At 40.5% G+C, this 23,835-nt stretch overlaps 1 protein-coding gene across 1 annotated transcript in view; it reads right to left on the minus strand.

Annotated features, from left to right (window-relative positions):
* Window positions 1–750: 750 nt before the first annotated feature.
* ADGRV1 (adhesion G protein-coupled receptor V1) overlaps window positions 751–23,835 on the minus strand; it is a 597,511-nt gene continuing 574,426 nt past the window's right edge. Inside the window, exons 88-90 of the mRNA XM_032156840.2 lie at window positions 15,757–15,948; window positions 12,596–12,773; window positions 751–1,264 (exon numbers count right to left, since the gene is read on the minus strand). Coding sequence (XP_032012731.1) covers window positions 1,146–1,264; window positions 12,596–12,773; window positions 15,757–15,948 — 489 coding nt within the window. The 3' untranslated portion in view covers window positions 751–1,145. The remainder of the gene's footprint in view (window positions 1,265–12,595; window positions 12,774–15,756; window positions 15,949–23,835) is intronic.

Below are 23,835 nucleotides of genomic sequence, written 5' to 3' on the forward strand. Positions count from 1 at the left end.
TTATCAAAACTCAATATAAGACGAAGGGGGTAGGGGAAGGGGAGGACTCACAGGAAAAGGAGACATTTTATAATTTATCAAGATAAATAATGCCAACTCAGGCTTTACAACAAATAAAGCCACCCTTAATAGCGATGATAAAGCACTTGGATCTTTTAATTATGGCTCTAAGGAAAATTATTGACAGAACAAAATTTTCTCTTAGCTAATCTTTTTAACCTTTCTTGAGATGATACTGATTTTCTCAAACATACTTAAGAATTCCAAAATAAAAAGTCAAAATGCCTTCCTCAGGACAAACTTGTTCTGTTCCTGATGATTCTTCTGGAACTATAGTCAATGAAATCATCACGAACACAACAGCATTTGCTCTGGGATAGACTTTCTGATGTCTCATTCCAAGACAAAGAAAGACTGAAAAATCCAAACTGAGAAATGCTTCTCTAAAACAAACTCTGTATTGTTTGAAAGATCCTCTTCTAACTGCGTGAAAAAAGTGCTTGATGGAGTTATTTTTAACTGGGGACAGAACATTCATTCTGAGAAGTGTTCAGATCCCTAATTTTATAATGAGCAGAAATACATACTGTTGAAAGACTAGGCCAACTTCAGTACTCCAATCAACATTTAGGTGTAGGATCATCAACAGACAGACCATTTTACAGTTTTCAGAATTAAAGTCTTCTAGTTGCAGTGAAGTCTTGAATCTGGATCACCTGGATTCATGCAAGATGGCACAGGGTGCTTGTCATCATCTACATATAGAGTTAGCTTTTTTTGCCCATGCACAATGTTTGTTTATCAATAATGAAGCTGGATGATACCAAATAGATTCTATTGCTTTATTGATTATTACTTTCATTAAACAATGTTAGCCATATAGGATGATTAAAAAAAACAACTAATATTCTTGGAATATGAACATCCTATTAACTGATACAAACTGACTCCATCTTTCTTAGAGCAGTGAATTTTCAGGTCACATACAATCAGTAATTTATACTCCAAATACAACAATCACGTTTGTGTTAATCATCCAGTACAATTCACCGGTTCTTATTACACAGGTGGATGTACTTAGAGAGTTTTAGCACAAAGGCTGATACAAATAAGAAAGCGTGCTCAGTCGAACGGTTAGTGAGGTGCTAGAGGTGAGTGTCGGCGATGGGTATCCTCCTGAGCTCCACGATCTGGGAGTCAGTCAAGGTGCCCCCCTCCTGGCTGCCTTGACCAGATTCATTATCACTGACACTGAGACCAGCACCTGCCACAGAAATAGAATGAACACAAAAATCCAAACTATTAGTGCAGTGAATTCTTAAGAATCAATTGACATTAGGTCCAAGCCTGTTTATTTCTATTATATTAGTAAAAAATAAGCTATACATTTAGAATAGATATTATTAATACCTAACAATTATGAAACCATTTTTCACATTTCCTTTGGCAGTTTTTTAAAATGTACAGATTAATTTCTAAAGACACACATTTGGGTTCTCAATCTTTATTGTTTGTTTTTCACATGGTGGACAGGTGTAACCTACTACCAGAATATAATCTCTCAATTGAGGGCTCATCAAAATAGAATATCAGTCAGGTTATTAGACTTTTTCACCAGTGGGGTAGGATTTGCTGTTACAAAACATATAGGCCCCAAATTCATATGCACTGAGGTCCATCACTTGAGATTCAGTGTTGGGCAGTGATCTGAGAAGAAAGACAGGCATGTGAGAACACCTGGAGTCACATCAGTGCCCTGAAGACATTGGCTCTGAATGATTCAGATCTGATCCTAAGATAAAAATAATTACATAACACAGTGCCAAAATAGATCCACACAGGAATTCCACCACAGTAGTTACTGTTAACTACTGACAGTGCTCAGAATCTGTTTTGAGGAAGCTCCACTATTCACTACTTTTTTTTTTTTTTTACAACTCAGATAATTGAGAAAAAACTATGCTAGAGTAACACCTTGTTCTTTTCTTTTTCTTTCATATTTCTAGAGAACAATGTTCCTTTCTTTTGTAATAAAGTTCAGAGGAACACATAAACTCTCATCCTCTCTACACACACACAATGGGGATGCAGTCATAGGGCGTGCTGGATGAATCACCAGAGGTTACCAGGGCCAGCCCCACTAGACTCTGCAAACAAGGAGGAAAGTGAAAAACTGGTTGCTCAGGCAGCTGGGATTTCCCTCTCTGTCTGAGAGGAAGAAAAGGCAATTCTGCAGAGTTGACAGTTGTGGGAAAATGGTGAATTAGCTTAATCTTAGCCTATTTGGAGATGGAAGCCAGAGCCTGCTAGTGACCTTCTAGCCAAGCCCTCCTTCTTCTGGGTCTCTGACCTTTGCACTCTCTCTGTTAAAGGCCGCTGTTGAAACTCCACTTCCTCTCTTTGCTTCTGTGACATGGTACTTGCCCATCTCATCCTCTGATCTGCTAGCTCTTTCTAGACCTATTCTGCTTTCTCATACATTTCCTCCTGCTGCCTCCTTTCTGGAGGCCTTGTCTTCTGCCCTGTCTCAAGGCCTGCAGGATCCCCTTGCCTGCACTCTCTCCTAATGTCTCACTAGGGTTTCCAAGCTCAGGACACGGAGCAGCAGGTCACTGCCTTTTCACATCACGTTCTTATGCTGGCACCTCTGCCTGATGTGCTCTTCTCACTTCCCACCTCCTTCATCTGGCTGCCTCCACTCTTCCTACCAATATCAACTCTGCTATCCCTTGAAACATGATGATTCTCTTTTAAAATTTCTGACGCCCCCACTGGATTATGTCCTTCCTATCTTTCTGTCTCCTAGCTCACAGGACAGTGCTCAGTACACTGCAGGTGTTCAGTAAATGTGTGCTGAATATAGTATTAAACTGTGCTCTGCATCCTAAGTCGTGAACCTGCCTGCTCCATCTCATCTCCTGTTCTGTTCCTCTGGTCTGTTCTGTATTCCACTGCCCTCTCCTTCTCAAGAACAAGTGTCAGTTCCTATTGCCAGTTACACTGAGTTGGGAACCCTCTGCTTCGGCTTTCATATCAGTCCTTAATCTGTCTCTAGCCTATCAGATAGATGTATCCCAACCATTGCCTTTTGGAGCACTTTCTCTGAAACTGATCAGGTCTCCTGATGCCCTGAATGCACCATGTTAATTCCAGCCTGAGTGTCTTCCTGCCTGTCCATCAGGGCCCATCTCTATACCTTTTTACAGATATTTATTTTTCCATCTCCTCAAAATAGGGAGCTGGAGAACATAAAATGTGAAAAGTTCTCATCCCTGACAAAATCATTAATCACGTCCCCTTTATTCTCTCACACTGCCCAGGTTTCAATGATAAATTTAATAATACTCCTATCTACAATGTATACATAAGCCATAAAGCAAAATGCTTAACAAACACTCATACATTCTTTTATTCAAGAACCAGAATATTGCCAATGACAATGTATTTTTAAAAATTTACTAAGTTACTAAAATTTACCAATTAATACATTTCACATCAAAAAAATCAGATTTCTGGTTTCTCTTGAAAAAAACCAAAAAACAAAAAACAAACAAAAACAACAACCAGAAGATCAGGCAACACTGGGCCTGCATTTCCGCATTACAAAACAAAACAAAAAACAACAACAAAAAACCCATGGACCAGGCAGTCCTTCAGTTTGTCTCTGTTTTCACCCAGCCCTCTTCATTCATTTATGGACTACCGTAAATAATGCTTGGCCCCCGAAAGTAACATTTGTGTCTACTTCCAGGCCTTCGAAGGACAAATGGCCCATGCTTCTCTGCCGGGAACAGGAGAACCATGTTATTTGGAAGAATCTCAGTGAACTGGTAAGATAGTGGCCATTCTATAAGGAGGCGACTAAGGCCCTGGGGCCTGTAACAAGGAAGAGCTAAATATGGAAGCACTAGAGAGGAATAGAGAGGACCCCATGATTAGCCTCAGGGAAGACTGAAGCCGAATGACTTAACTAGTACCAACTCCCAGTGATTTCAGTGTCTGCCTACTCTAGATCCCACTAGGAATACCATCATAAAGCATGTGATGACAACTGGGACAAGGCACACTAGAAAGACAAGCTCTGCCTTACTGAAAGCATGCTGAACTTGTTTAGCAACTCAAGATATGTAAGCAAGTTCTAGACTCGTCTTGAGTCACCACATCTACTGACCCACCTCATCATCCTCCTTTGCAATTTCTTCCAAGTTCAAAGAAATGCACAAATATCCAAATACTCATCCCTCACTGAGACTCAGAAAAGGCATATATTACACACAAGTATAACATGCCGAGACCTGGGAGCACAAACCAGGTCTCCCATCCCTTTGCAATTCATTAAATGGTATAGGTGGGTAGTTTGCAGTAAGTATCCTGATTTTCTGAAAGGTGTTTCCATGCTTAAATTTCAAACCAAAAGTTTAAGAAAAATCCAGCGACTGTGATAACAGGGACACATTCCTTTGGTCAATAGAACAGGCAGTTATAAAGGAACTAAAAGTAATAATTTACATTCATCATGAGCTTCACCTTTTCTTAACATTTTAATATACTTGGTTGGTTAGGATAGGGTGATTATCAGTCCTGTTTTACAGATGCAGGGACTGAGTGAGGATGAGAGGTGCTAGTTGAGTGGCCCACATCAATCTGACAGTGATCCAAAGACCATACCCCTTCCATCTTTTTCTGAGGAAAAAATTCAAAATCTTTCAAAATTCCACCTTTCCATTTTGATTCTCACCTAACTTTGTTTACTACACTGGGCTGCAGAAGTTCTTGAAGTTAAGTAAGTCATTGTGGTTTGATGTGATATCTTGCAAACAGAAATTTATTGAAGAGTTCTTGGAGAAGTTTGAGTATTTTGGGCCTTGATTCTGAATGTTTTCATTTGTGTTCAAGGACTTGTCATCTATTTTCTTCTAACTGAAAAATAAATCATTTCTAGGTTTCCGATAGGGAAATGTTTACCATGACATTGATGTCATTGGCCTGGGATAACACCCACCAGGAAGCTAGGGGGCTGGGGATGGTGGGGAATCAGGTTAGTCATTCTGGGAGAAGCCCTCGCTGAAGAAAGACTCTTTTCTAAGCCCAATATGTTCCAAGCTTGACATTTTCAGGAATCTTGTCAACTTGGGATCAACACAGAAATGCCAGTACTCAAGGCACACCTTGTTAAGAATGTAAATGGAGACATTCCTTTCCATCCTACCCTCACCCTGAGTCTCTGTTCTGGTTTGCTCTGAACTTTCTCCTCTTCCCTAAAATGGAGGCTGTCCCAGGGTGACTGTTCCCATTCTCCTAAAGTCCTGGTTGGGGACACTGATGATACATTAGACAGCTCTATTTAAAAAACAAAACAAAACTAATAATTATCAGGATACCACTAGTCTAGAACTCAGTGTCTCATTTGCCTGTGGAAGTGCCGAGGTACTTCAAGAACAAATAATTGAAGGACATTATGTCATCTTTTTTGAGAGTGAAATGTGGATTTCTCATAGAAAGTCGAATATTTTAACTTAAAAATTTTAAATGTCAATAGTGTTTTCTTTTTCTAAATTTTTAAAAATGTAGTATGGTTAAAATTAGATTGAAAAAGAAGTCCATGACTGGTTTATGGGCCAGGGCTTCTATTTTAGATCAAACAATTTTAATATACTTGCCTTTAATATAAGTTTGAAGTATGCAACAAAGTATGCACTAACACAGTGGCTTCAAAAACACTGTCTTGCTCACATCAGAATTCATTTGTAGCTGTTAAACATGAATTTGGAGCCTGCTGACAAGCATTTGTAAATGCTTGTAAAGAAGTGATGATGTTTTTTAATCTGGAAACTGACTACTTAAGCTTTCTGTCTTAGAGATATAGTCTTTTTCATGGTTAATCTTAACATAATTTAACAGAGAATGTCTTAACTAAAGAGTGTTAGGTCTCCTGCTTGCCCCTTAGAGCAATGGCATTTTGACATTAAATTCTCTCTATTGCACTCAGTAAAGGCATTCTACCTACCGAATTAATACAAGCATTTTAGTATGTGCTTGAATATCTGAACATTATTCCTAACTGAAAGATGATGAATTCTAAGGGAGATTAAAAGGGCACAGGAAATCGTTATCAGCGGCTATTGAAAGGCCTAGTCACTCTTCCTGAATCCCATCCATCCATCCATCCATCCATCCATCCATCCATCCATCCATCCATGTATCCATCCAATATGGAGCATCAACTGAGATACTCAGCACTGCTACATTTCCAGGGATACTGAGATGAATCCTGGTTTTTCAGAACATAAACTCTGGCCCAGGACTAGGCCAGATTCTTATTTCTACTTGTTCATCTGGCCACCCTTCCTGCTTCTATGTGGAATTTGCATTGGATGGACCATGCTTCCTATTCTTGTGACCTACTTGCTCATTTGAGACTTATTAACTTCTGTCTTGATTATTACATACTCTCTGACACATATTTTAGTGCAGGACATTAGGGGAAGGGAAGTACATAGAACAAACCTGATTAACAGGTGGTACAATTTGAGAAGGATTTTCAAATTTGATCTTTCATCTGATGCTACCACAGTCCCTGAAGTCCCACAATTAAAAATGAACTTTTTTCCACCTTGTAGGTTTTGGTTTTTAAGAGTTTTCTATTAAGATGTAAAAACCATAGAAAAAGCTTTTATCTTCCACCTGTTTATAGAAAACTTTATTATGAATTATGTTATAGCTAAGAAAGGAGGAGGTTAAAAAGAATGGCTGTTGAATGCCAAAGGCCCATTTTTGCCTTAAATTTCCAGTGTTCTCTAAGGTTGGCTGCAGATCTAAGGAGATATTGGAGGCCTGCCAGAAAGCCCAGGACATGGGCAGAAATTGGTGACTCACTGTCACATAATCTCAAGTAGAAAATTATCAGATACATGGTAGAAACTGTTATTTGAGAATAAGGAAATCCTTGCAATGTAGGATTTTTGAAGTAGAAGGGAAAATAGGAGTTTGCTAGCCCAGTTATTATAGGTGAGAAGAGGTGGTTAACGGTTTGGCTAAAGTCAGTGGTCAATGTGGGAGCTGGCTGTCCCTCCTCATAATCTAATGTTGCACACTGCTCCAGGTCAGTGCCTCTGCAGGATGTAAAGCACCTGAAGTAGAAGTCTTCAGGCTAGGATTCCTTTAACTTGTGGTACATGATGCCTTTTCAAGGAGTACAAGGTAGTATGGGAAGGACAGCTTTAAGGGAATACATTCCCAGATCTTGAATTTCCATATCTATTATTCTGATGAGTCTTTTTCATTTTTGACAATCATTTATCAAAACAGATATTTTTGTTACTCATGTTGATTTGTTGAACTGTACACTAGGAATAATTGTAATGGTGACAGTATAAAAGAAATGTTGAACACCTTAGAGTCTTATGGCCACAGAAAAAAATTAAGTTCTAATTTAAAAACATGTTCTGTTGAAAAGAAATATGAGTAAAATGAATTTTAAGTATAAAATATATTATAGTAGGATAAAATTCTATGGAGAAAGTAGAATGGAAATATAAGTTCAAGGAGAAAAGAAAGTGATGTCAAATTTCCAATTATAAAAAAAAGCCTGTTCACGGCAACCTACAAAATGGGAGAAAATTTTCACAACCTACTCATCTGACAAAGGGCTAATATCCAGAATCTACAATGAACTCAAACAAATTTACAAGAAAAAATCAAACAACCCCATCAAAAAATGGGTGAAGGACATGAACAGACACTTCTCAAAAGAAGACATTTATGCAGCCAAAAAACACATGAAAAAATGCTTATCATCACTGGCCATCAGAGAAATGCAAATCAAAACCACAATGAGATACCATCTCACACCAGTTAGAATGGCGGTCATTAAAAAGTCAGGAAACAACAGGTGCTGGAGAGGATGTGGAGAAATAGGAACTCTTTTACACTGTTGGTTGGACTGTAAACTAGTTTAACCATTGTGGAAGTCAGTGTGGTGATTCCTCAGGGATCTAGAACTAGAAATACCATTTGACCCAGCCATCCCATTACTGGGGATATACCCAAAGGACTATAAATCATGCTGCTATACACAATAGCAAAGACTTGGAGCCAGCCCAAATGTCCAACTACGATAGACTGGATTAAGAAAATGTGGCACATATACACCATGGAATACTATGCAGCCATAAAAAATGATGAGTTCATGTCCTTTGTAGGGACATGGATGAAACTGGAAATCATCATTCTCAGCAAACTATCGCAAGGACAAAAAACCAAACACCGCATGTTCTCACTCATAGGTGGGAATTGAACAATGAGAACACATGGACACAGGAAGGGGAACATCACACTCTGGGGACTGTTGTGGGGTCGGGGGAGGGGGGAGGGATAGCATTAGGAGATATACCTAATGCTAAATGACGAGTTAATGGGTGGCAGCACACCAACATGGCACATGTATACATATGTAACAAACCTGCACATTGTGCACATGTACCCTAAAACCTAAAGTATAATAATAACAAAGAAAAGATAATAAAATATATGACATCAAAAAAAAGCCTGTTTACATATTTAAAAAATGAATATGTATTGCATTGCTAAGGTAGTTAGCAAAGAGCCTTTGGGTTAGTTTAAAACAATAATGTAAAAGTTTTATTTTCAAACTCCAAAATTTATGATATAGTGGAAATTACATTATTTGATACTATTTAAACTGATTATGAAGAACTTTTTAAACATATGCAAAAGGCTACATAGCTTTGACAAGTTGTTTAGGAGTTCAAATGAAAGAGACATGGAAGACCCACTGTTTTAGTACTTGACTTGGAGTGGGCCACAGTGAAGGTGGACCTGAGAGAGATCAAGGTTTGCAAACTCAAATGTCCTAGTGGCCAAGGAGATTTGCATAAACCAGTGACATGGGCCTAGTAGGCACTAGACAACGGAAGAGCTCATGTCCAAAGGGGCTGCTATTACTCAGTTCCAAGCAAGCAGAGCTGAGCTCGACTTCAAAGACTCTGTTGCTAGATTTTTCTAGAAAGTTTACATTTTTAGAAAATAGCTCTAAATTTTTAATATTGGCTCAAAAAATGTTAAGATGTTATATGGATCAAACAAAGCACTTTGTTGGGCTGAATCTGGCCTTATAGGTCAGTTATAACTGCTGTAGATGAAATGGCATGTCAATTGATCCTTTATTTGACCATATTCTAGGAGGGAAAGTGTCCAGTGGCTGATACTTGATTACAACAGTACTTTTTCTAAAAATATAGGGAACCAAGTGTTAGAGATTGCTATTTTGGTCTTTTAAAGTATTTATTTCCTAGTGACTTCAGGGAACTCTAAAGGAATGCTAAACCAAATCTATAAGTAAGGAAGACATTCCTTACATTCTAGAACCAAATGCACTTCATAGTTGTTATATAAATATAAGATGTCATGTAATATAGATCTAATTTAATTATGTTCCAAGAATTCACTTTATGTTTCTGGTGTCATAACTTCAACAACTGATGACACTGTAGCAGTGAGGGCATAATTTGCCCTGAGAATTACTTGTAGTCTGAAAGCCCCTTTTCAGCCCTGACTTTAAGGAAAGTTTTATGCAGCCAATCATTTCTTCCTTCCTGAAACTCCTCCCTCTTTGGTTTTCTTTCTGAACTTGCTACAGTTTCTTTGTGAGACTGTCTTCTAATTCACTCTTTAAATGTTGGTATTATCTATAATATTCTTGTTTCCCTTCCTTCTTCTCCCCTGACTTCCTCATCTCTTTTCCTTTCTTCTCTCTCCTTCCAGTCTCCCAGATCAACCTTTTTTCATCTCCATAGCTTCAAATATCGTCTCTGTGCTGATGCATTTCAAATCATTCCCTCACCTAAGATCCAAACCTGAATATTTAGGAGCCACCAGGCCTACATCTGAATTCATCAGTTTCCTCCTGCAAACAAACAAATGCTCGATATATTTTTCTTTTAGTCAGCCATTGTGGTGAGAAGCATGAGCTTTGGAAGATTGTCCCTCAGTCTTTCCTCAGCATTCCTCTTGTTGGGAAGCTCATCTTCTCATTTTTATTTCCACTCTCCAGATTTGAGGCCTTAACCTCATTCTTTTGGAACACTGTAATAACCTCCCAGCCTTTCTGATGTTGCTTCTAAATTTATTTCTTCATACTTTCATAAGAGTTATTTTGCCTCAAAACCAATAGGAACATGCCATTCCTTTCCTCCAAAACCTACATGGCTCACTATGCTCTATAAAAATCTCACTCCTTACCATGGCATCCGAATAGCATTTTAATATTACGCAAAGTATCAGTGAGTGTTCTGCTCCCCCAAAATGAATGTATTGCTAGTGTTCTGGAAAGACCAGGTTAAATTAAGCAAAATGGGTTTCCTTGGTCTAGAACATTTTAGAGCTGCTAAAATGCTAATGTGAATTGTGAATCTCTGCAATTTCCCAAATACACTGGGTCAGGGATCCTCCCATTGAGGAATGACTATGAATAGCTAAGGGAGGGTGTTTGCTGAAACCCAGCTGGGGAACCCTAGTAGATTATTGATGGTGCCGGCAAGCTACCCGTCAGGCCTGCCTTCTGCTGCCCGGCTTCTCTCACTCTCTGCCTCTGCCACACTGCAGCACTGGTTCTAAAACAGGCCACACACCATTAAGCCTCTGGGCTCCTGCTAATTCTATTCCCTCAGTCCCTAATGCCCTTTCCTCCATTCTTTACTTGTTTAAAATCTATACATCCTTCAAGAATTAATAGAGAATTTTTTGTTACCTTTTCATCTCCTCTGTCATTTTTAACGCTCTCCATTACTTTATTCTTTCTTATGTCATGTTTATGTGAATGTCTATTTTTCCTAGCAAACTCTAAGCTTCATTGTTTAAATTCATCCCCTCACTCAGGATTCAACAATATCTAGCAAAGGTTATCCTAAGCACTAACCTGAGTATAGGGTTGAGTTCTTATTCCTTTCCATAGTGATATGATTTGGCTGTGTCCCCACCCAAAATCTCATCTTGAATTGTAAGATTCAATTGTAATTATACAATTCAATTATAATTGTAATTCTAGCCCCATATTCTCCACGTGTGGAGGGCAGGACCAGGTGGAGTCAATTGGATCATGGGGGCAGTTTACCCTATGCTATTCTTGTGATAGTGAGTGAGTCTCACGAGATCTGATGGTTTTACAAATGTCTGGCATTTCCCCTGCTTGCCCTCACTCTGTCCTGCCACCCTGTGAAGAAGGTGCCTGCTTCTCCTTTGCCTTCCACCACGATTGTACATTTCCTGAAGCCTCCCCAGCCATGTGGTACTGTGAGTCAATTAAACCTCTTTCCTTTATAAATTACCCAGTTTCCGGTATTTCTTCATAGCAGTTGAGAATGGACTAATACAGATAGGATTTGCCATTCTTAACAAAGCACTCGAGAGGAGGTTGTGCCACAGTGGCTGAGAGCACGGTCTCAAGGCCAGGCGGCCTGCATGTGCTTTGCGCCGCCGCTTAACTATGTAACCTTGGGAAGGTTGTAAAATATGATACATGAAAATATGCTGTTATTCTTAGGAATTTTGGAGTATTTTTCAAGATATAATGTAAAATTTTAACTTCAAAATAATAAAGAAAAATGTTTTAGCAAAGCAATATACTTTATAGCCAAACAATAAAACTATAAGAGAGTAAAATGCACTTCTGAATAAATATTTCAATAACTTCAACTGGGCATGGACATATTTTCTTGCTTATGTGGTTATCTAGAAATTAAAATTCACTGGAATTTTTATAAGTGTCAGTTCAACATTTTTCTGAGGAAAAAATTTTTAAACTGCATATTTGATTTGAAAACAACTCAAGTTAGTTTACGGTTTTCTTTTAATGTTCAAAATAGAATTTCTGACCAATAAAATATCCACTATATTTATATTATGAATGCAGATATCATTTAGACACACTGGAAAGAATGATATCCACTAACTGTTTCACCCAGGAGCGTGTGACATTTAATCAGGCGGTTTCATGGTCTTTTATTGCCTTAGCATGTTTCTAGCATCATATGCTGATGAGTTGGGACCTTTTGGACTGTTTTCCTCTCACTCTGTAAGAACTATCCACTGGGGTCAAAGTTGAGTGGGACTGCGTAAATAGGAGGGTCGAAGAATTATTGTATGTGATAGCACTTGGAAATTATAGAACTATACCATGCTCATTATGTTGCCTTGGAAAGTTTCTGCTTCAAAGGCACTCCATAAGAAGGTCTCTTTGGCAGGCCAGAGGCAAAACTCCCTCAGTGAGATCCCTATCGACTGTCTATAGCAAACTTAATAGTATCTTGGTGTTCTAGCAAGATTCCAGGACAGGGATATTTACATTTAGTTAGAGTATGTCTTTTTTGAAAACCAGTTGTAAATTATTTTTAGGTTGTCTTATATTTGGTGCCAAGAACAAAATATCCTAGAGTTTTCCTGGGATTAGGAATGGGTCATGAGAATCAGGATGTGCTAAGGGTGACTGATAGTACTTTGCAACTTCATGGGAAGAAAATATAAATTGTAACATAGCAAGAGTGCCTACTTCTAATGTGGTTCATGGGTTCATACATACCAGTTTTTAATGCAAATATTAAATCATCAAACTCCTGGGACTCCTCATCAGCTATCAGTGACCCCTGGCCATATCCTCCAGAGGACGGGAACGTGGCTCCATTTTGTGGACTTGGCTTTAAATCAGGGCTGGCCTGACTGGCCTGTTGGAAGGATGCTCTCTCCCAGTCAGGTGGCACCTTTTTGGATTGGGATAGGGGGAAAAAGAAACCATAATATGAATGCATACACATTCACGATGAAACCCAAATGAACAATTGATCTCTTGCCTCTCCGTACAAAGACCTTGTTAAACGGCAGTGGCATTGTTTTGAAACTAGACCTTTACTTATTTATAAATTTATTTTTTGTAGAGATGGAGTCTCACTACATTGCTCAGGCTGGTCTCAAACTCCTGGGCTCAAGAGATCCTGCCTCAACCTCTCAAAGTGCTGTGATTATGGGTGTGAACCACCATGCCTGGCCTTAAATTTTGGTGGGAGGATTGCTTGAGCCCAGGAGTTAGAGACCCGCCTGGACAAGACTGTGAGACCCCCATCTCTACGAAAATTTTTAAAATGTAAAAAATTAGCTGGGTGTGGTGTGTGCACCTGTATTCCCAGCTACTCAGGAGGCTGAGGTGGGAGACTCACTTGAGCTCAGAAGTTTGAGGCTGCAGTGGGCTATGATCATGCCACTGTGCTCCAGCCTGGGTGACAGAGAGACACCCTGTCTCTACTAAAAAAACAAAAACAAAAACAAAACAAAACAAAACAACTTTAATTTTTTCTTTATTCTTTAGAAAATTATGTCTCTCCCTGAGACAATTTAATCTGTGATTCTAAACCATGTCTCTATTTGAATTACTTGTAGATTTCTATGTTGTCATGTGTGGGGAATGAAAACTAATTTTTAACCCAATAAATACATTTTTTTGGTAAGATGTGTGCAAAGAAAACTCTGTTAAAAAATATAAGAAATGGAGAAGAATCCTCCTAATCCTTTATCTAAAATGCCACACAGGATTTTAAATATAGTAGGTATCTATAAGGACATACTAAGTTGAGAAAAATACTTTCATAGCATTCCTCCTTGTTTTTGATTGAATGATTAAAAAGATAGCTCTATCCTGGAATGATTAAATGTATTTATATCCCTCTAGGTTACTGGTAAACAACCCCTTAATCCTTCCTTCCTACACTTTCCTTTCTCTGCATGGCTTTTTAGAATGTCTCTGACAGCACCTCACTGACAGCTGAATCAAGGCCAATTCTACGCCTCTGAGGAATGCAGAGCACACTTCAGGCTCTGCTGTTGCACAACACCCAAGTGAGCACCCAAGTGGTGGCTCTGGCCCAAGAATTGGACTGTCACAGCTACTGCCTACCAACATAGGGTGTTCTGAGAGACAGGTTACAGCTACTGTCTATCAACACAGGGTGTTCGGAGAGACAGCAAAGACACTTCGTTTCTGAGAACGGCGATCTGAGAATTTTAGAAATGAACTTGAGAGGAAAAAATGAACCTTAAAAAATTTCACTAGGAAGTTGAACATCTAGACCAGCAGTGTCCAATAAAACTTTCTGCAGTGATACAAATGTGTTGCATCTGTGTTCTCCAATATGGCAGCTACCAAACACATGTGGCTGTTGAGCACTTAAAATGTGGCGGGGGTGAATGATAAAGTGACTCTTTCATGTTGCCTAATTTTAGTTTAAATTTAAATAGCCACACGCAGCTAATGGTTATTGTATTCGACAGTTCAGATGTAAACAAATGCTGGACTGAGCAACCATTCAAAAAAAATTTTAAGATTCATTTCTGAATTCTTGATCCTAAAAAATCCCTGTTTCCATTGGACCTGCTGTGATGAAATAAGTCTACTTTAAGAACTTTGGGGATAGAGAAATCGTACTAGATTTCCAAAAATTTAAGGATACTAAAGATATGGCTTGATTTTTAAAGATTGTACTTGAACTTATTCATTTTATAACTCAAATTTTGTACCCTTTGATCAAAATCCTCCATTTCTTTCACCCCCAGCACCTGACAACCACCTTTCTACTCTGTTTCTGTTACAGTTAATAATTCTGTATATTAAAATTTCTCAAACTAAAAATATATATAGTACTTGAATTGTGAATATTTACCTTAATTTTAACCTAACATAAATAAAATTCCTTTCCATATTGCTATGAAGGACAAAAGTTATCTCTGGACAGGAAAGTTATCAGTCTATTGATCTATCTATCTACCTATCTCTCCATACATCTATTAATATAAACTGTTTCCTTTTCGGACAGATGTACCTTGATTTCCTGCCATTTTTCAGGAAGTAAACACAAATACTGTTTTCCCTGGCTCCTTAATATAAAGAGGGCAATATGAGCTCATCAAAAAATGGTAACCAAGCACATCTTGGACACTGCAGAAATTTTTAGAGGCCTTTGTTACTATCTCCTCCTGGCCAAAGGAATTGAGGAATGTTTTAAAATGTGAGCAGTGGCCCCACTGCTAGGGGCAGCATTACTGACAAGCTGGTGGCAATGGGATTCACGCATAGGAAATAAAAATGATGTGGACAGAATGCAGAGAGCAATGGGAGGCAGATTTGTACAGAGGAAATCCTGGCTAGATTTTCCAATAGTGCTGCAGAAGCACTCTTCTGAGCTTTTTTTCAAAAATATTTTCTGGTGTGTAAATTGAAAAGAGGTTTGGCTTAATTTCTTTTCTCTGTTTGTTGGGATTGAAGTAGTGAGTTGGAATGGGTGGAGGAAGAGAGCTATGAAAGTATTTTTAGGAAAAATAGCATCTTAAGAACCATTTCCTTGGCAGACCCAGTCACTGACATGTCAAATTAGAAAGATTCTGAAGAAAGAAATGTCAAATTATATTCCATCTGATTTCTCAATACAAACTGCTGGTCAGTCTAGCTCACAGGGTGAGGAAGAAAAAGAATTAGATAATGGGTGTGACGCTATAGTAAGAAACCAAGTACCATAGGTCAGAAGTTGTCAGTATGTAAGATTTAAAAGTCACCTAGTGTGATTCATCTTGTACTCTTTATGAGGTGGAGAGCCTGTCAATGAGACAGACAGACACAGAGAGAGAGACAGACACAGAGAGAGAGACAGAGACAGAGAGACAGAGAAAGACAGAGAATGAAAGGGCAAGGGCAGACACCTCCTCCATAGCACTGATGAGATTCTGGGTGGACTTGCTGATTTCCCCTCCAGCAGGAGGCATTCCACTCCCGGGTGTGAAAAAGGCTGTGCTGGGTCCAGGATGCCCATTCATTTCCACAGTGTAACTGGCCTTCATAGGACAACACATTTGGTTGTGTAAAATGAAATAAACCACGAAAACATAAAGTCCCTGCAAAAAAAAGAGAGAAAAGAACATTAGCATGTCAAAGGCAGTCCTGCTACCATAGCTGAAGAATAAACGTGGTTGTATTGGTCCGTTCTCATGCTGCTATGAAGAAATATCCAAGACTGGGTAATTCGTTTTTCTTTGTTTCTTTCTTTTTTTCTTCTCTTTTTCTTTTCTTTTCTTTTTTTTTTTTTTTTTTTGAGCTGGAGTTTTATTCTGTCACCCAGGCTGGAGTGCAGTGGCATGATCTTGGCTCACTGCACCTCTGCCTTTCAGATTCAAGCAATTCTCCTGCCTCAGTCTCCCGAGTAGCTGGGACTATGGGCGTGTGCCATCACACCTGGCTAATTTTTATATTTTTAGTAGAGACGGGGGTTTCATCATGTTGGCCAGGCTGATCTCGAACTCCTGACCTCAAGTGATCCACCCACCTCAGCCTCACAAAGTGCTGGGATTACAGGTGTGAACCACCGTGCCCAGCCAAGACTGGGTAATTTATAAAGAAAAGAGATTTAATTGACTCACAGTTCCGCATGGCTGGGGAGGCCTCAAGAAACTTATAATCATGGTGGAAGGCACCTCTTCACAGGGTGGCAGGAGAAAAAATGAGTGCAAGGAGGGGAAATGCCAGACGCTTATAAAACCATCAGATCTCATGAGACTCACTAATTATCATGAGAACAGCATGGAGGAAACTGCCTCCATTATCCAATTATTTCCACCTGGTCCTGCCCTTGACACATGGGGATTATTATAATTCAAGGTGAGATGTGGAGAACACAGAGCCAAACCATATCATTCCGCCCCTAGGCACTCCCAAATCTCATGTCCTCACATTTCAAAACACAATCATGTCCTTCCAACAGTCCCCCAAAGTCTTAACTCATTCCAGCATTAACCCAAAAGTCCAACTCCAAAGTCTCATCTGGGACAAGGCAAGTCCCTTCCACTTCTGAGCCTGTAAAATCAAAAGCAAGTTAGTTGCTTCCTAGATATGATGGGGATACAGATATTGGGTAAATACACCCATTCCAAATGTAATTGGTCAAAACAAAGGGGCTACAGACTCCATGCAAGTCCAAAATCCAATAGGACAGTCATTAATCCTTAAAGTTAAACAATGATCTTTGACTCTATATCTTACATCCAGGTTCACGCTGATGCAAGAGGTGGGTTCCCACGGCCTTGGACAGCTCCACCCCTGTGGCTTTGCACATTACAGACCCCCTCCCAGCTGCTTTCACAGGCTGGCTTTGAGTGTCTGTGGCTTTTCCAGGCGCACAGTGCATGCTGTTTGTGGATAAACCATTCTGGGGTCTAGAAGATGGTGGGCCTCTTCTCACTGAGGCAGTGCCCCAGTGGGGATTCTGTGTGGGGGCTCCAACCCCAATGTCCCTTCTGCATTGCCCTACCAGAGGTTCTTTATGAGAGCTCCGCCCCTGCAGCAAACTTCTGCCTGGGTGTCAGGCATTTCCATACACCCTCTGAAATCTAGGCAAAGGTTCCCAAACTCAGTTCTTGTCTTCTGCGTACCCACAGGACCAGCACCATGTGGAAGCTGCCAAGGCTGGGTGGGGGCTTGCACCCTCTGGTGCAATGGCCTGAGCGGTACCTTGGCCCCTTATAGTCATGACTGGACACATGGAACACAGCAGCGGGGGCCCTGGACCAGGGCTAGGATACCATTTTTCTCTCATAGGCCTCTGGGCCTGTGATGGGAGGGGCTGCGGTGAAGGTCTCTAGCATGCCCTGGAGATATTTTCCCCATTGTCTTGGCGATTAACATTTGGCTCCTCATTACTTATGCAAATTTATGCAGCCAGCTCAAATTTCTCCCAAGAAAATGGGTTTTTCTTTTCTACTGCATCGTCAGGCTGCAAATTTTCCAAACGTTTATGCTTTGTCACCTGTTGAATGCTTTGCTGCTTAGAAATTTCTTCTGCCAGGTAACCTAAATTATCTCTCTCAAGTTCAAAAGTTCCACAGATTTCTAGGGAGGGGGTAAAATGACACCAGTCTTTTTGTTAAAGCATAGCAAGGGTCACCTTTACTCCAGTTCCCAACAACTTCCTTGTCTCTGAGACCACCTCTGCCTGGATTTCATTGTCCACATCACTATCAGCATTTTGGTCAAAGCTATTCAACAAATCTCTAGGAAGTTCCACACTTTTCCACATTTTCCTGTCTTCTTCTGAGCCCTCCAAACTGTTCCAACCTCTGCCTGTTACCCAGTTCCAAGGGCGCTTCCATATTTTTGGATAGCTTTATCCAAATCCACTCTCTGAGGTACCAATTTACTGTATTAGTCTGTTCTCACACTGCTATAAAGAAATACCCGAGACTGGGTAATTTATAAAGAAAAGAGGTTTAATTGACCCAGTTCCACACAGCTGGAGAGGCCTCAGAAAACTTACAATTATGGCAGAAGGCACCTCTTCACAGGGAGGCAGGAGGGAGAATGCGTGCAAACAGGAGAAATGCTAGATGCTTATGAAACCATCAGATCTAATGAGACACACTCATTATCATGAGAACAGCATGGGATAAACTGCCCCCATGATCCAACTGCTTCCATCTGGTCCTGCCCTTGACACATGGGGATTATTACAATCCAAGGTGAGATTTGGATGGGGACATAGAACCAAACCATACCAATGGTTGAAAGCATTGCTGATTTTCCACAAGCATTCTTCAAATTCTACTAAAAGCTGAGAATTTACAGAACATGTTAGGAGTCTAGCAAGAGACCATGGCAAATTTTGAATGTCACAAAAAATTTAGTCAATATAATTTAGGAAAACTGACCTCTCACTAACAAATCTTTTTTTTTTTTTTTTTTTTGAGACAAGGTCTTGCTGTGTCACCCAGACTGGAGTTCAGTTGGAGTGCAGTGGTGCAATCACAGCAGTGGTGCAACCTGCCTCCTGGGCTCAAGCGATACTCGCACCTTAGCCTGCCCAGTAGCTGGTACCACAGGCGTGTTTCACCATGCTTGGCTCGTTTTTTATTTTTATTTTTTGTACAGATGGGGTTTTGCCATGTTGCCCAGGCTGGTCTTGAATTCCTGAGCTCAAGAGATATGTCCACCTTGGCCTCCCATAGGGCTGGGATTACAGGTGCAAGCCACCATGCCCAGCTTCAAATTCTTTTCTTGGTAAAAACTTAAGTGATGCTGAAATCTAGCTCTATTCATACATGAAAACAGAATTGCAGAAGTATATCTGATTAGCTATGCACATTTTGTTTTAGAAAGCAAACTTCTTAACTTCCAAAAAAGTGCCATATTTTCCCATCTATTTCACTTATTTCCTTTTTTTTCTTAGGAAAATGCTGAAACTGGGGTACTAATAGTGATCCATTCACATTGTAGATTTCTGGATGGGCAGCATTAATCAAGCCTCTGATTTCATTTGTATATCTCACCTACTTATCTCATTTGAAAATAGAATCACTGGGTAGGGACTCAGAGGAATTCAGTAGATTGCTTAATACTTGGCATGCCTTGCCTCACAGTAAATGTTACATAAGGATAAAGCTAAAGTGTGCATTCTTAAAGAACTGCTGGCCCTTTAAATTCTTTTGCGACCCAGTCAAACTCTTGACAATTGCTCTGCTTTCGTCACAGACAGCAACTCAAAATTTGTATTGCTGTTCCTGACATCGCCTACACTGGCTCTCATTCATGGTCTCTACAAAGGATCTACTGTATACTTCTAATGGTGTGTCTATAAAGCTTGGTAATTGTGACCTTTATGCTCAGCCAATAAAATATGTTAAATTGTGCCTCTTGTATCTATTCATCCTGATGTTTCGGGAGCAAGTAAGAATCTCAATTAAATAGTTACTAAAATTATTAAATACATAAAAATAAAAGCAAGGCATTCAGCTCATTAAAGAAGAAAAGGAGTTAACATCAAGATTTTTCAGAAAACATGAATAAGTATCTTCATTTTGCAAAAAACGGCATTCTCCCATGGTTCCTAACATTTCTGGGAGCGTAGAAGCAATAATTTTCTTGTGGGCCTGAAACTTACATCTGTTGGTATAATCATAAAAAGTCTATTAGAAAATACCCAGGACCTAAGAATTACAAACAACTTTTATAAAAGTGAAATTAGAGGGCAATGCTCTAGGTATGTAGGCTAGTGTTTGATTTCTGATGCCATTTCTGGAATATTATTATAATTTAGTCCTTTCTTCCTTTCTACTCAAATGATCCCTTCTTGGGTTGGCATCTAATCTGTATTGTTAAAAAAAATGTTTTAAAATCAGTGGTTTATCTGCTAAAAATACTTTTAAGTGTGACTGCTCTAACCATGATATAAAAGTAAACAAACATGTATTTCCCTTTGAATTAGAGTTGTTTGTTTTTTTGGAAACAATAATAATATTCTAAATTGTGTATGATAATAAGTGAATTAGTTTCATGTGCAAAGGACATCATGAACATTAGCAGAAACAAATCTTCCTGAAAATACTCACACACATCCAAAATTTTTCTTCTATAACAAACTTTTCACATGGCTATGACCTAATTACATTGGCTACAGCAATAGACAAAACAGGAAAAAAATAAAACTGTCAGCCTTAAAAATTGTGCAAACGTTACTGATTTATTTCAGGATTTCTCTCAGTGTTGTGAAGTGATAGGGTAAAAGCTAGATCGGGAAACAAAATGCATGCTTTAAAATCCATCTCTGAGGACCCATTTGTTAAAACAGTGTATTCTCCCTCTTGTTTGTTTTTAAATCTAGCCTTTTGTGCTTCAGGAAAGGAACTGCCTGCTGAAAATAACTTGCATGTGAAAGCTGCATGTTTTTTTTTTTCTTAAAAGCATAGAAATATATAGTAAATATTGTGAATCTTTTAGATGTGCTGCAGGAAACACAAACGCTTAAAATGGAAAGAAAAGAGTGTTTAAATGCAGATTGTATGACATTTGCCTGTGTCCAGCCCAAGCTGGGCAAATATAGAAAATGGACTTTCATTATCCAAAGGACTCAGCTGTGGAGGTTTCTGACCTCAGGATAAAAACAAGTCCCCGTTCCAAACACTGCATGTTAAATCTCAGGCTCCCTTTTGTATGCCAGTCTGTGAAAGAATTATAAGAGAGAATCTGGATTCTCAATTATTTAATCCAATATTGCTGATCACCCGCTATGTGCATTGCCAAGCACTGAGATGCAAGGATAAAATATTTGGCTCCTAATCTCAAGTTACTCACAAATACAACAATATCTTACAATATAACAGCTTAACTGTTTTAGAAGCAGGACCTATATAATCCATCTGTTCTTCCTATTCTTTACCTAGTGAAAGCTTACAGGGAAGGGAATTCTTTCTAAGCATTACCATTTTGATTATTTTGTTGGCTCTCCTACTATAATCATAAAACAGGCTTTCAAAAGTCTTTAGTTAGATTGGGCGTGGTGGCTCATGCCTGTAATCCCGGTGGCTTGGGAGACCACGGTGGGAAGACCACTTGAGACCAGGAGTTTGAGACTAGCCTGGACAACCTAGAGACCCCATCTCTACAAAAAATAAAGAAGAAATTAGCCAGGCATGGTAGCACACACCTGCCATGCCAGCTACGCAGGATGCTAAGCAGGAGGATTGCTTGAGCCCGAGAGGTTGAGGCTGCAGTGAGCCATGTTTGCATCATTGCACTGCAGCCTGGGTAACAGAGCCAGAACCTGCCTCTAAAAACAAACAAGAAAATGTCTTCAGTAATATCTGGATTGACCCTACCCGCTATTGATGGTAGTGATGGCCCATTTGGAGTGGCTGCTGTGGAGATGCTGGCTGCAGAAGGGGAGGTATGGCTGGGCTTTGAACTCCATGGAGCTGGTGGGGGGCTGGCAGCAGGCAGGAGCCCTGCCCTTCTGGGTGCCACTGCAGCCACCCATGCTGCAGCTGCAGACCTGGGCATCTCTGCACTCTCAAGGGCCCAGGAAGCCCCCCGCTGCCCCTGCAGGCTCAGAAATGCCTGCTTCCACTGCCTGGCCTCTCCACACTCCCAGTGCCTGCTCCAATCTCAGAGCAAAGTTGAGGCCAAGCCCGGGCACTGTTGCAACCCAGCCAGGTATGCACACACTCAGGGCAGCACTGACACACTAGCCCTCTGCTGCCTTGACCCCCTCCAGACTTAGAATGCCAATGAACATGGGAGGGAGGCTGAGGGGGGCTGAGGGCAGCTCAGCATTGGCCTGGAGGCACCCCTCGGTACGAAAGGCCTGGGCATCATGAACAGTGGCAGGAGGCAGACAGGCTCAGGAGTAGAGAGGGAAGGCCCCTGTCGAGGCCCCACCTTCAAGCTGGGGAAGGCCTGAAGCCTGGGGGCCAGGCTGTCAGTCCTGAAAACTGGAGTGGGAACTTATGGTGCTTTTTCTGGGCCCACCCATGGCCACCCATGAACAAATCGGCATGCACTTCCTCCCTCTGAAGCCCATAAAAACTCCAGATTCAGCTAGACTTGAGCACTTGATGGGACAACCTGCCTGTGGAGACAAGCTACCTCCTCCGGTGTCTCCTCTCTGCTGAGAGCTGAGCAGACGTAGGGATGACCAGCTGCGGAGAGGAGCACTGCAAGTCTCCTCTGAGCTCTATCACTCAATAAAACTCCTCTTCACCTTTCTCATCTTCCCCTTGTCTGCATACCTCCTTCTACCTGGGCATGAGACAAGAACTTGGAACCTGCCTAATGGCAGGGCTGAAAGAGCTGTAACACAAACAGGGCTGAAACACACCCCTTCCTTGCCATATTGCAGGCAACAAGGAGAGAAGAGCTGTGGCTCCTTGGGGAGCCCAGACCTAGGAGTGCCCCAAGCCAAGGCAGTGACACCCTCTTTGGGACTCTGCAGCTCTTGGCATTTCCAAGCTTCTGGGCATGACCATGTTCCCTGGTGCCAGCCATGGAAGCAACTTGTGGGATGCCTAGTCCAGCCACAGTCTTACAGACAGCCAGTGCCTGTGGCGGTGTCTGGAGCTGCCAGCTCCACCACTGTGTGCAGTGGCCGGACCCCATACTTGCTCATTCACACACCCCTCGCCACTCCACTCGCCCTTGGCAGGCATGGGATCCAGGCCAGTAGCATGAGCCAAGCACAGTCTGCCAGGCTGAGCAGGCCCAGTGGGCCTGAGCAAAACTCGGGCAAAGGCATCACTGGCTACAGAGGTTTCCAGCTGGCAAAACGAAACCCCAAGGATCCCGTAACACTATGACCAATTCTGTATCTCTTTTGATTCAAGAATTTAAACTTATTAGCAAACATTCACTGAGACACAGATGAAATCGTAATAGTCTAAAGGAGTTAATAAATGTTCTTGATGTCATCAAGGAGTAAAATAAGTACAGGAGATTCTGGATAATTATCTCAAAAATTTTTATCAGTTCCATATGAGATAGGAAATAATCACTATTACCATTGCACAAATTTAACCAGGAAGTGGGGTGGGGTGGGAAGAAGTGGTTAAAACAGGAAAGTGATTAAGCTGGGCTTTACCCTCTTTTGAGACCTTTTTACAAGTTCTCCAAGGTTCAACAACTCCTAGTTGAGGGACAACTCCAGGTTTCAGATGAGTTCTCCAAATCAATGTGGATCCCTGAGACAATGTGGAAAAAGGGACTCAGAGGAATGAAATCTCCATTCAAATTATGCTCTCTTCATCTCAAAAATTACAAATTTGGGATTAAAAAAGGAAGACCTTCCTTTAAGCTGTAACCTCCTAGAAAGTAAGAGACCATGTCCAGTTCACTGTTTTATTTATTTATTTTTGTTTATAGTATCGTCCCTGGCATGCAAGAGGAGCTTAGGAAATATTTGTTAAATAAGGAATTATGGCTTTTAATTTCATCAGAGGGACAGAGTAGGAAGGGGTAGAGATAGTCAT

This window comes from Hylobates moloch, unplaced genomic scaffold (genome assembly GCF_009828535.3).
Source record: "Hylobates moloch isolate HMO894 unplaced genomic scaffold, HMol_V3 SCAFFOLD_6, whole genome shotgun sequence".
NCBI lineage: Eukaryota > Metazoa > Chordata > Mammalia > Primates > Hylobatidae > Hylobates > Hylobates moloch.